The 14934-nt window shown below is 39.2% G+C and overlaps 1 protein-coding gene across 1 annotated transcript in view; it reads right to left on the bottom strand.

The window, feature by feature from the left end:
- Positions 1-4987: 4987 nt before the first annotated feature.
- Positions 4988-14934, bottom strand: part of lingo1a (leucine rich repeat and Ig domain containing 1a) — a 41075-nt gene continuing 31128 nt past the window's right edge. The window contains exon 2 of the mRNA XM_076301651.1: positions 4988-8378. Coding sequence (XP_076157766.1) covers positions 6520-8367 — 1848 coding nt within the window. The 5' untranslated portion in view covers positions 8368-8378 and the 3' untranslated portion in view covers positions 4988-6519. The remainder of the gene's footprint in view (positions 8379-14934) is intronic.

Raw genomic sequence — 14934 nt, 5'->3', positions numbered from 1 at the left:
GAAATGTCTTTTGGTTCAGAGAATGGTGTTTAGTGTTTTAGCAATTGTGAAAATATGTAACTGTAAAATCAACAATCAGTCCTAAATACTGCGCAACAGGTTGTCAACAACAGAAATTGAAGGCAATGTTATGTAGCACAGAATGGAAAAGGAGGAAAAGATATTTTTTCAAAAAGTTTTTTCATGACAACTCTGGCTCTTAAGTGTTCTGAAGAATATTGGCAGATCATGCACATCTTTCAAAGGCTGAGAATTAGTGTATGGTTTTGTATATTTGGTATGGGTATATGATGGGGAAATGGGGATATAGTGACATCTTTACTGTAAAAAAAAGTATGATATGCAAAGAATTTGTGTGCAAACATTTGAAGAAAAACTGTAGTGCACTTCACAACGCGGAGAGAAAAAAGTCCTCAATGTACAGGTCTGATCTTATGTGTCGTATATTCTGGTCCTCTAAATTATCCTCTAATCTTATTTGAAAACTATTTCTGAAAATAAATAAATAAATAAATAAATAAGTATACACTATATCTTAGGAAAAACTGTTTCGTCAAATGTGTTTTGTATTGATTACATTAGTGTGTAACTCATTCAAACATAATCAGATCATATGGTGGTGGATGTGTTTGTGATATGCAAACAAAACAGAGTTTTGATAAATCATTGTTTAGTTTTGAATGAAAGAATTCATTTTGCAAAGGGATTCTGCTAATTGGATGTAGTGTTGTGTTAATTGTGTGTAGTGTTTTGCTGCAATTGAAAAAAACTGTAAGCACCTTTATTTTTTAGAGTATATTTGCAGTCCATATTTGCAGTCCACTTATTTCTGGTGAACACCTAAGGAATTCATGTGTTCTTCAGAAAACAACTCTGACTCATTATACCATATATTACCATATGTGCACCTTGTCCAATCACACTGATATGTTTTCCACGGTACAGAATCCCATCATGCATTTCTGTTTGTGGTCTGTGGCCTGTATGTTTGTGTGTATCATTTATGTGGTTTGCATATACATTCACTTACAGTAAGTGATCCCTCATTGTGTTGGTTTACTCCCTTGACTTAATAGTGATATACTGCCAGATGACATTGAGCGGCACTAAACTCTTTTTCATGTTGATGTGTGTCCCAGTAGCATACTTTATTATGTTTGCTATAACCTTTGGGTACTCAACGTTTTTGATAGTCTATCTTGGAAAAATAATTTAAATTAGAGATGCATGCACCCTTATAATAGAGACAGACCTTATATATTTCCTTCTGAATGTAGCAGAAGTTTGTTTGATGGATTCCGTTTTCCTTTGCATAGCTTAGTAGGTTTGGCATTTGAAATCTTCATACATTCATTCATGTTCTTTTCAAGAGCAGAAATTAGTGTGTGACAGAAGACTGAATTTGCTTTTAGAACTACAGATGCATTGAGGTAGGCTAAATAGAATAAAGACTGTTGTACACTCACACCGCCTGATTCCCCTGATTCTGCTTCTGAACACCTGTGGTATTGCTTGGGCCCTCACAACCACTGCAGTTAACATCACTGATGTAAATTGACCAAATAAAAAGGCAAAATTGCCTTTGGTTGACCCCAATAAAAATGTAGCCATTAAAACACCTATTAAAATCCAAGTGTAATCAATGTGCCTGAAAAACACCTGATTGAGGGTGACAAATTCCTGTGACCTGTAAACTGCTGTGGGTTAACATAGAACTGAAAATGTCTCTAAACCTCTATCGCCTCCTCTTAGTCCCATTCCTGTCTTTAATTCTCATGAGGCACTTGTAAGACAGAGTATGTCCTGGGGATTAATGTGTATTGATTATCTTTGTTCCTAAGTGAAACAAATCACCAAATAGCCAGCTGGATGCTTGGTTCTAACCAGGAACTAGCATTAATCCTACACCCGGTGATCCTACTAGTTGCTTCATGCTATATGCCCACCTACTGCACCAGACTAATCAGAGTGTTTGAAGGGGAAACGGTTTCTGTCCGCAACATCCACTGCTGTAATGACCCTGGTGATGGATAATCCTTTTATTTGAAATGTGTAGGCTTGGTGACTACATAAGAGCAATAGGTAACCAACTGTTATGAGTTTCATTGATTGATTATTTTACCAAGATTTTTCAGGTTGGGTGGATTAATTTTAAAGATGGCTGGGTGGATACAGTATCTCCCATTTGTCCGGTGGCAAAAGCTATACACCTTGCAATGATCTTGGTAAATGGATATTGTGAAAATAATCGGTTATATGTTACTTGAAGATATTTACATAAGAGTGACATGACACTGTCATGAATGTGTCATAAACATAAATAAGTCATAAACATTTATGACAACGCTTCTGTCATTAAGTGTCATTCAGTTTTTGTCATGACAAGTTAGGGTTAGGGTTAGGTTCAATGTGTCATGACAGTGTCATTCTTATGTAGATACCTTCAAGTTAAGTGTTACCAAATAATCTAGACACTTTTTCTACCATTTTGTTGCAGGTATGAACAAAGGGTAGAAACAATGCCATTAAAACCATCACATTAATTGTTTTTAAATTGTGGAGGGGGGGTTGTTGTTGGGCTATATGAATAGGCTGATTGGACCGTGCCACTGTGAATAGGCTTTGTAACCAACAGCAAATGGAAATAACAGCTAGACCTGCATGTGACATTTTAATTTGACGAAATAGCAATCTAACTGATTTTGAACTCACTTTCAGCAATTATTTCATCTCACTCCCCACAGTAACATTAATGTAATTAGCTAGGTAGAACATGGGGGCTAATTACCTTAACATCGCTGCGAATAGGCCAAATCACTGGGGCTCAGACAGTCTCTAGCACTCTGCAATATATTGACTTATTGGAGACAAATACCAATTGGCAGAAATTATTGCAGTTATGGCTCATTGCAATCTGACGTAAGTAAACATAACAACTACGTTTAGAACCTAGTGTCCACAGCACTTTCTAGTATGTCTAGAACCGATCCTTACAGCACTTACTTGTATGTCTAGAACCTAGTATCCATACAGCACTATGTTGAAGTAAGTAAGGGATAATGTATAGAAAGCCCTGAAGTGGCTTTTGCTGAGAAACAAATAGTTTGCAACAACATACACTGAATTTGAATCAAACATTTGATCAACCTTCTGCTTTTCACATTTGAATGAAGTTCCAGTAGTTGCGTAGTGATATGAAATACCTGAATTAGAAGCACAAACTGCCATTGACAGCGGTCATTATTTTTTTCAGAGGTCCTTTTAGTCAAAAATAATGACCGCTAGATCTTTGGAAAGTCCTATTCAAGTCAATGGAGCGTTCAACCTGCATTGTGAAGAGCCGTGTAATAAGAGTACTTATAATGCATCATCATATACTGGCACGAGTCTAAAATACTCATGAAAGCGCTCATAAACTATTGTGATGTTGTAGTACATGTAATATTATAACATCAAATTGAAATCATAATTGTTTATTATCACTACTATTATTTATGTAGGATTTCAACTTTATTTGCAGCTATTATTTTTAGGCTATTAACTTTATGGTTATTCATATACTGTAAGAAGTCACTCTCGACAAAAAAAAAAAAATCATAAACATAAACTTTAAACAAGCATAATCAAATTACTAGTGGGATGTAAGTTTTGCTGTAAGGAAGATACTTTGTGTCCACTCCACTAGTTTTTTTGGATAAATCTTTGTTCAGATTTGCTATTGGAAATACATGTTGATGTAGTCTTTATGTGGCCGTACAAATAGATATAATGTTATGTCAATCATTTTGAGGCTTTATTATTACTTTAAGTAAGTATAGTATAAGTATATACTCTTTTGATCCCGTGAGGGAAATTTGGTCTCTGCATTTAACCCAATCCGTGAATTAGCGAAACACACACAGCACACAGTGAGGTGAAGCACACACTAATCCCGACGCAGTGAGCTGCCTGCAACCACAGCGGCGCTCGGGGAGCAGTGAGGGGTTAGGTGCCTTGCTCAAGGGCACTTCAGTGGCCCACTGGTCGGGGCTCGAACCGGCAACCCTCCGGTTACAAGTCCAGAGTGCTAACCAGTGGGCCACGGCTGCCCCATATATATAACCTTTTATAACCTTTTATGAATGTGTTTACAGTTTATGGATACTGAAGAAGAAAAATAAAGGTTAATGCTCATTCTGACACTAGTTGTAAGGAATTTCCCAAATATCTTATTATGAATGTCTGTCATTGTGAATATATTTACATGGAATATTTTGTGGAAAGGTGCCAAATATATGCATTTGCAACTCCTGTGTGAACATATTTAAATATGTAATGCACAGGTTGCTAGGAGCGGACTTTCAGGGGCCCCTGTTCTACAAACCTAATTTCCTCAAACGTTTGGTGGTGTATTCTCTGTTAAGATTGGCTTATTAATTATCACTGCCATTGCTGCTCGCTTCAACAATGATAGTTTCATTGTTACTTACCCCAGCTGTCCTTGTTCAATGCTTTTAAATGTATGAATGTCCAAAAGCACCAAATAGCATCTGTTGCAAAATGTATAACTCATAGCAAGATTTCAAAATGGTTTTCTTCAAAGTAGAATCAAAGATCCTTAATATACGCTTTATCAACCGTCTCTGGTAGAATTCTTTATATTGTGATAGAATGTTATTTAATCATAAGCACTGGTCTTTCATTAAGAGCTGAATACTGTTTGTTTTGAAACCTTAGGAACAATGTTGTATCCCTGTGGTTCTCTGTAAACAGCCTATAATGAGATAGGACTAGTGAAACTTAAGAAAAATCTCCATAGATTGTTTAATACAACATACCATATTTTCAACCATTTAACATCAAGAAAATTGTTAATAAAAAAAAAATCTGCATATTACCTTTATTGCACAGAACAACTGAACATATTTTTCATTTTGTATTTTTTTTTTTTCAGATATTTTAATACAAAATTGGCTTGGACTACATATTCACATAGTCCTGGGTTGAACTGAAAACAGAAAAAGAAGACATTTTTAGAGTTATCATTGAACTGATGAGGACCAAAAGGCTCAGCACGGTAGTCACATTGAAACAAAGAGAGCGGTTGTAATCATCGTCACGAGCCATATCTCTTGCTTCTGAAAAACAAATTACTTCAAAGCCTCGGCAGATCACGATGGGTAAAACCATCTGTGGCTCCATCATCTGCATATTATATCCAGTCTACACTCACAGCCCATTACTGTATACTTTCTTATGTCATCCATCATAAATAGCTGAGGTTTTATCTGTAGTTTCACAAACCCCAGATGTTCACACAGTGTACTTGAAAATGTAAGGTCATTGTACACACAACCACAATCATCATTAGAAATCTATATTGTTTTGCATGTCTCAATTACACATTTGATACCTCGAAATTCAGACCTGGTATGTGTGTTACAGGAAAAAGTATTTCCTGTTTTTGGAATTTTGTTGGCAACATTTGACAATCAAATCCCCAGTGAGCAAATCTATTGGTCTGAATTCTTGCAGGGGTGTTGAGCACATTAACTGTTTGGCATGACAGACATTAGAGTCGCAAGACGTTTCTCCAGATGAAAATGACAAGATACAACATCCAGTCAATAGAATATGTGAGTAAGTAAAGCTCTTTGTCTAAAGCTAGTCAATGGTATTTTTTTTTAAAAACAAAACAACAATGGAATCAACACAATATCTCTCCCACTGATGAGGTATTCAACTCTATGGACAAAATGCAAATAAGACATCTTTAAACAGATTTTACATTCTGTTCATCACTCTATCAGTAAACTGGGGATTCCATGACGTGTTTCATATTCAACCCAAGAAATGAAGAGATGCTGCTTCATTTCGCTCCCAGATTTTCATATGCAACAAGTCAACCTTCAGGTCTTCATCAGATCATCTTTCAACGTGTTATTATGTTCATCAGACATGTTTAATGAGTTTGCATGATATACTGTACTTAACAGATTGGAAATCAAATGAATGCGGTAATATTATACAGATTAATGAACTAATGTGCTCATCATCCCTTTCACTCCTCTGTTTCTGAATGACAAAGCAATTGAACATATAATATACCCTAGAAAAGAAAACAATACAAAAATGCAGGCAAAAGGACAGCAAAGGAGAAGGATGATCCTGCCTTTTGCATTCCAGTGATTGATACGAACATTTAGAAGGGTTCAGGTTTGTTTTATATATACTTTTCTTTAGTTTCTTTTTTTTTTAATAAAAATCCACAAGAACTTGAATGTCTTAGGACAAATTTCACTTTTTTTCAAAGTGTTGGTCCCTGTAGGCCAAGTTAATATCCATCACGTAGCGTTTCGGGTATTTTTTTTTTCTCATAGTCAAAAGAAAGAACACGTCTCCTTCATATCTACCTTCAAAGTAACTGGGGGGGAAAATCAGATGCTGTACTACATTAACTCTGTATCCAGGGGAAGTCACCGGGGAATCCTCTTGTATCTTTTTTTGTGGGTTTATTTGTCATTAAGTCCCCTGAATGCGCTAAATCATTTTCATGTTAAATTTGCGAGGAGCATCTGTGGCACTGTTGCTTATGCCAGCGTCAGACTTGCGTGGGACATACTCGATCTCTATGTTGTGCTTGGTGTTCCCTTTACCCCTGCTCCACAGAAAAAGCAGCACAAGACAAAACAGAACGACACCAAGGAAAGAGATGAATCCCATGGTGGTGGCGATGATTAAGGTTTTGATGTCAAAGGGAAAGGGGACAGTGGGTTTCGTCCCATTGGCACCATTATCGTTGGGCTGGTTAGATATGAAAGCAAAGGTTTTGTTGGGCTGATGAGGCCAATCGGGAGAGTAGCTGTGAACATGCAAGTGGGCCAATGCAGTGTCATTGCCGCCGGCATTGCTGGCGATGCACACATATGTTCCGTTGTCCTGAATCTGCGCGTACCGCACTTCAAGGGTGCCGTCTGGGAACACTGTAAGACGCCCAATGGTCTTGGTGGTGATGAACTGCTTCTGTGGGGAAAGCCACATAATGACTGGAGCAGGGTCGCCGTCGGCTTGACATACAAAGTGGACAGTAGTCCCCTCATCAACGAATTTCTGCTGTGGCTTGCGGTCACGGATTCTGGACTTGCGGCAAGTGAAGTAGTTTGGCTGGAGGATGTCTGGGAAATCCTTGAATTCCTTGCCTTGTACAAATTCGGGAGAGGCGCAGGTTGGCTGTTGCCTGTTGAAGTTGAGTCTCCACCGTCGACGGAAAATCCACAGAAGCCTACAGTCACAAGCCAGGGGGTTGTCATACAAAGCCAATGTCTCCAAGTTCCCCACGGAATGGAAAGCTGATTCTTCCAATGTGGTCAGTGTGTTTCCAGACACGTTGAGGATCTTGAGATAGTTTAGGCCTCTGAAGGCGTAGGGCTCAATCACAGCAAGCCTTCCGCCCACCAGATGAAACTCTTGAAGCCTAAGGAGATCATGAAGCTTATTACCCTCAATGGTGAGGATGGGGTTGTAGGACATATTGAGGAAACGCAAGTAGACAAGGTGTCTGAGCGCCACATAAGGAATGGACGTAAGATTACCACTAGTGATGGTGAGGGAGGTGAGGTTTAACCCATACAAGCTGTTTGTTGTCATGGTATCAAGGAAAGGCCAGTTGGCAATCTCGAGCACTTTGAGTCTGTAGAGCCTTTTGAAGGCGTAATCCTTGATGATGTTGATGTTGAGGTTGCGTAAGCGGAGTGCGATCAGGCTGGGCAGGTGGGTGAAGGCCTCTGTGGGGACGGCTGTCAGGTTGCACTTCTCCAGGGTGAGCTGCTCCAAGCTGCTGAGGCCGTGGAACGCTCTGTGGGAGATGAACACCAGGTCATTGTCTCCGACCTCCAGGGACCTGAGGTTGTACAGGTCTTGGAACATGTAGTCCAGCAGGATGACTATCTTGTTTTCACTGATGTCCAGCTGGGTGAGGTTGCTCAGACCTGTAAACACCCCCAGCTGGATGAGTTTGAGCTTGTTGCTCCGCAGCCCCAGAGTCCGTAAGTTGTAGAGGTTGTTGAAGGCCCCGGGCTCGATGACAGAGATAGTGTTCTCGTTCAGCTCCAGCTCCTCCAGTGTGGGGTAGTTGGCGAACTCATCCGAGTCGATGGTTTTGATGCGGTTCTTGCTGAGATCCAGCAGCCGCGTCTCGGCTGGGATGCCCTCTGGGACAGACATGAGCTTCTTGCGGTGGCACACGACTGCACGCTCCTGGACATTACACTCGCAGCGGGACGGGCAGCCTGTGGTGGATCCTGACAGCACAGTGCCAAGCATCAATATGAGAATGGGCTGCCAGCAAGCCACCAGGTAGCTGTGCCCACTCGCTTCCCCGGCCACCATCCTACTGGTTACTGTGGAGACATAAAACAGAGGGACATAGTTCACTCACTGAGATGCTTGCAGAGGCAAATGCTAATTTAAAAAAATCTATTAATCCAATAGTTTAATAAGACTGCACTGAGTTTTGTGCCAAGAGGAATTTTAAACACATTTATATTGCCACACAAAAAGCAAGTCACTTTGAAAAAAATGTAAATTATTGTATATTATTATATATTATTATTTATATAGTATTATTATATATTATTATAAATTGTAAATTGTATATTATTATATATTATTATATATATAGTATTATTATAAATACAAATATGTTTATTCTCAAGAGGTAAATTAAGCTGTAAATGATTCATATAGACATGTCAGTCCTTTGTGTGTTTATTACTGCACATTATTCCATACATAATAATAATCTGCTGAACCAAAGCTGTGGCTATATCCTTTACCAACCCCACTCTCACTCATGCCTTATTGCTTAATTAAAAAATACCTGCAACAAATAGTTGCAGTGGTAAGGTGAGCGATGCTAGTGTGGAAATGTAAAAACACAATAAATATGTAAATAATAAATAATAAAAATATGTCAACCATACTGTAAATGGCATACGTTTATTTTTACATTATCTAGCAGACCCAACATTTCCATCTTTCTCTACAGTCAGCATCAAAAGACTGCAAGGATATATTATTGTGTCTAGGCAGAGCTAACCGCTGGAAGCTAATGCAGCCATTACAATATCATCATTGCAACAGATTAATAGGAAACTGCTGTTGTACACAAGCGACAGCTACTGTTGAAAACATGCTTGCTCCCACCACACAGTTGCAGTGAAACAGAATGGGGTGGTGATGCAGACCTGCACTGTGCCATGCTCAACATCAATCATTTGAGGTGAGAGCCTAACACTAACTGATGGCTCTTCAAATTGGGCCAGGTGCGGTTGGAATTAACAGCATTTTTCAGCGAGTAATCTAATTCACGCTGTGTCAGGTACCCGTATGCTCGGAACATCTGTGCGATATAAGGTTTGCATAAAATAATCTTTTCTCAGCTTTCTCTCCCCATTCTCTTGACAAAGATATGTGTTCAGGAAACATCATTTGCAGGAAGCATTTGCATATAATGACATGTGTGATGTATCTTGTATGATTAACATTCATCTCTAAAAATGCCTAAGACACATAACCGTAGACATGATGAAATTTGTTTTAGAGCATGTTCAGTACAAGGGAAGCATAGTACACTTCAAGAGTAGACATAAAGACTGTCATTCTTTTTCCTGGCATTGTCATTGAAATATCGCATGAATTTGAAAATCTGAATACTAAAGAAGGTACGTGTTGTTCTGATCTGATTTATGTATCACTCACTGCACACACACACACACACACACACACACACATACACACACACACACACACACACACACACACAGTTGTACACACACACACACACACACACACACACACACACACACACACTGAATGTACTCTGAAACTGATGCATGAAATGTGAGACCGCATCAGCCTATACCAACAGACTAAGACAACAGAGAGAAATTATTTATGAAAGGCTGAAAAGTTATTAAACACAACAGTCGGCAGGCAAGTTATGCCCTGTGAAGCACTCCTATCAAACTTGGATTACTATAAAAGGGAGGCCAAAGAGCGATGGGTTGCTTGACTAAATCTACAAGAAATCATCCCCTGATAACTGAACAGTCAGTATTTTCCACCATCTGCATTCCCTGGGGTATGAATGTCACTTTGTGATAATCAGAAATGTCTTGCCAATAATTCCCAGGGCTCTAAGCTTTTTGACCTGCTTATTAATTTGTCACTCAAAACAAATGCCATGTGGGTTAGGCCATCGACTGCATGCCAACATCTTGGCAGGACCTGAAATATAAATGCTTGTCATCCCCAGAAAGAGTCAATGGTCAACACAACAGCACAGAAAGTAAACTCAATAGCGAAAAAGTCAATATTACCAGATATGTAAGCTAATGCAGTGTGGCCAGCAGTGGTGAACTCTGTACATAGCCATGGTAGCAATTTGTAATATGATACTTTACTGGAGTAGTCTCATTTTGTGATAACCAGAAGAACATGGGGAATTCATTTTTGTGTTACAGTTTTGACTGTGAACAGTCTTTACCACTTGAGAATTCATCAGATGATAATGCAGAAATCCTGTTCTGATTGCTGAAAACCCTCTCGTGGTTAGGGAGTGGTCTTGCCCAGCTTGGACTCTCATTTAGAATTTGTCTATGGAATCTGATTTGATGAGAGCTGTATGTGGTTTAGTGACTGCAACTGAAACCATTTGGAACTTATCAAACGTCTGACACCTCTGATGAACCTTTAGTAATTTAAGCCTCTGCCGTAAGTATATCACAACACGCTCAGGCCACTGAAACAATTGCAATCATACCCTCCGTTTCAGAAAATAACACTCAGGACCTCTGTTGTTTTCTCACAAAACACATGGTAATGTTTTGTGTTTATACATATAAAACATTTAAATAGACTTATTCAGATGCTCCCTGTGTGTAATAACTGATCTAAGAGCTGATTTTAAGATGCAAGGCCACTGTAGCAAAGCTACAACTCTGACACATAGCTCTTCATTTTCTGTTTCTCATCTTAGCTATTCACATAATTTTTAGTTTCAAATATTTTGTTCAAATTGTGGTTGTGACAGCACAAAAATCCCTCAAAAGAAGACACTGACCTTCACCTAAACTCTAACAGCAAATTTTCTTAATTTCATGAGGAATCACTAAGTAGGACCTGGCAAAGACACAGTAAAGCTATGTCTGCATCTATACCTGTCAGCATACGTCTGTGGCACTCCCAGCCTAAATGGCATCATGGTTAAATACCTGCGATCTGAGGTAAAATCCCTCTGACGTGGCTGTCAGGGCTGTTACTGGAAGTGTTAAACTCCTAAGCCTGTGTGGGGGACGAAACTGATGTCTCGGCACTGCAGGCTAATCCTTTGGGAAAAGGTTCTTCTGTTTTATTGCTATTCCATTACACATTAGTCTTTGAAAGTCTTCTCCATAACATGCAGTATGCATATGTCTGTTAAATAAGATTGACAAACTAATTTTCAAATATCCTTTTCCCCATTCACCCCATCTATTTCACTTAAGATGATCATTTTTCTGCAACCAATTCCCACCACATTTGGCCCAAGAACTTTAATGAAAAAATATGGATCTATTTTTTATATGATTAGATGTTAAGATGTTTTTGCTCCAGCTCGGCTGGTCTGATTCAGCCGGATCATCCACCCAGTTTCACTGCTCTCCCGAGTACTCAAATGAAATGCAGTGGAAAGGTGACCCTCATGTCATTGTGATTGAAATCTGGATCAGCGCTGGTTGACCAGACCTTCCATGATAGGGCGCCGCTTAAATCGGAGTTGACGCCGGACAGATGGGTGGTAAAGCTCTAATCCTGGTGCAACAAGGTGCAAAATTCCAACTGTGACCAGCTGTTTCCCTCCAAATACCTGAGGATCACCTCCGTGAGGGTCAGACACAAACCGACTCACCGTGCCTCAAAACACAAAGCTCATATTATCAACATAGACATTACAACCCAAAATCTTCCACTATTTTTTTTAACTCACTCTCCAAAAGCCAGTCAAAATAGGTATTTGACATCTGAAGATTAAAGGAATATTCTACAACCCCCCTCCCCTCCCTCTGCGACCTAATCTCAATCTGCCTGTAGTAGCTAAACGCTGATGATCACAGAGAATAACAATAACTAAATGGCCTGCCATTACGAGTAATGTAGTGAGGTCAGCAGTTCAGTAGGCACAGGCTTTTCACCAAAGCCAGATTTACTTTACCATTTACCACTCAAGCAACAACAACATTAACATGACTAGATAATGTGCTGTACTTGTGCGGTTAATGACATATGTATTGGGACCACAGAGTTAAGGTCAGCATATAGCCCACGCTATAATTTGGTAGAACTACATTTGCAGACTGCATCACCTTCGGTTAACCCTGTGGATGTGCAGACCCATCCTCCCATCACAACTGACCAGGGCAGCTATTACGTAAAATCCTACCCACAGAGCGCTTACAGTTTTTGCCCATTGCTTACACAGTAAAAATGATTGCTTAGACCAAAGCCTCAATACCTAAACTTCTTGTAACATACCTTAAATACAGTGTACAGTAATTTCCTGTGTATTAGCTGCATTGTATATAAACCGCAGGACAGTGTTTTATGCAAGTTAAAAAAACAAAACCATATGAACTGCTCCGGTATCAACCTCATAGCTGAAGAAATTCGGTATAAGCCATGGCTAATAGTTGGGAAATTATGGTAACCATTGCTTAAACACATTTTCTATACATTATTTGCACATTATTTGCATTCTGCAACACACATTGTGAAACACTACATAAGTTTCTTACATTAGACACTTTGTTAAAAAATGAAATCTACTGTTATCATTGAACCCTTCCATTCAAAATCCAAAACACATCTGGTAATACCCACACACATACCTGAAAACACTTACAGTACAGAGAAAACTGAACACCAATCAGTCTGAGACTTAGCTCTACAAATAGACCATTGTGCACCTGTTCAATTGTCTACTTTTAAGTACCCGTGTACAGTTTTGTATTTATTCCACATTTCTAAAACCTATTGAATAATTCTTTTCAGTGTGCCAATGAAAAGACCCTGAGGTGGGGTCAGGTCTTGTGTTTTGCTCGCAAAAACTATAACAATGGTGCTGGAAATAATAATAAAAAAGAAATTAGGTCTACATTTAATATTAAAGGTGTCATGCCATTTTATTTTATCTTTATTATTTATTTTCCGTAGAGCACGCTAGAATATAATGAAAAATACGAGCCGAGGCATTTTTTCAATACCAACTTTGCAGAATTTAAAAAAGCATCTCAGGGAATGTTCTGAAGCTATTAAGAGGTGTATGGCATGGTTCCTCTAAGGAGCCCATATAAAATTCAGACCTGACTTGTAATTTGTGATGGGTGGACTGCTCACTTTCAGTCTACACTGAATGCATTGAGTGCCAAATTGCTAAAGCCTGAGTGGTTGCAGATGTTAAAGCTAACTTGTCCTAATGCGCTCCTGAGGTAGCATTTCAGCACAGATTAGCTTAATCATTTCTGTCAAAATACTTGATTAGATCTTGCATCTGCTCCACACTAAATGCCATCGTCTCATTCATGAGTGGGATGAATGGGCGGAACGGCCAGACGGATGGTCCAGCGTTCCCTGCTGAGCTTTGGAGACGACCAAAGCAAACGGCACGCTCTCCCCAGGCCTCACAACACACGCTTGTACAGTATGTTTCGCACATATGAGAGCCCAGTCCAGTCCGAGACGCAGAAGCCAGAGTGGCGAAAGCCCCCACTGAGCTCTTACTCCTCACAGCAGTGGAGTGTCCTTCCAGCAGCTGTTCTACGCGGTGCGTGTCCCACAGGCGTCACCCCCGCCTCCACCCTCCCGAGCCACTGACCTTCAGAGTTCCTCTAAGCCACGTGCTGTTTAACGGGTGAAAATGAAAACTACACACCATGAAGAAAATGTATAATGGAAAAATAATAATTGATTCAGGGGTGACTTTCCTTTCTTTATGTTTTAGTAACCTTAAGTGATCATTTGATCCTTGGTCTTGTATACAGTACAGTAGTTTTGCAATGAGGAGGATTCTGGTTCTTAGATGATTCTGTGATTTTCAGAGTCATGTTTAACCATGCTAAAGGCAAGGGGAAATAACAGTCCCAGATTTTATTGAGAATGCAGTAAGCTGTCAGGATGTTTGCCTGGCAAAAATCTGATTTAAAATCCCTCGATCAATAAAACATTAATTTGAAAGAAGGCTACAATAATATGAAGGATGCATTCATGTAAAAGCATTGTTGGCTGCAGACTGTGCAAGTGGTGGGAAAAATATCTTATTTGAATGTTATGAAGAAATACCATATGTATGCCAGAATCACCCCCAATATCATTCAACAAAAAATGTGTCTAAGAGGTTTTTAAATATGTCTATTCTCAAGCTATTTCAGTCAGCATAGATTATAAATGTAGTCTGAGATATGTCATGTTTTTTTGTGAACCTTTGTTCAGTCATTGCCTCTAACCACCTCGTCAAGATCTCACTGCAACAACTACTTCATTGCTCACTCACTCACTCACTGAGGAAGCTGAGGTGTGCTACGGCGCACAGAGCATAATCTTTTACCTATTGTTGCAGAGTAGTGTACAGCAAACAGACACTTTGTGAAGCTGCAGGGGTTGTGACTGCCATTATATACACAATGGCATTCACTCAATGCCTATTACATAGAGTGCATCTTGATGTGTAAATATCCCTCAACTATACAATACATCCATTTGCTGTTTAACAACTGTAAACATTCAACAGAGTATCTATCGGTACTCTTGTAGAATTTCTTTCATATTTTGCCATTGGTTATGATCTTATCTGATTTGTATAGTCTTTGAAGTGAAAGTAAATTGTGTGAATATTGTAAGCCTGTGTGTATATACTGCATA

The sequence above is a fragment of the Alosa pseudoharengus genome, unplaced genomic scaffold, assembly GCF_046254945.1.
Source record: "Alosa pseudoharengus isolate Yale_2024_CS ecotype anadromous, Long Island Sound unplaced genomic scaffold, YU_APseudo_1.1 YU_APseudo_1.1_scf_10, whole genome shotgun sequence".
NCBI lineage: Eukaryota > Metazoa > Chordata > Actinopteri > Clupeiformes > Clupeidae > Alosa > Alosa pseudoharengus.
Note: the sequence above shows the minus strand (reverse complement) of the source record. Positions and strands in the feature narration are given on the sequence as shown.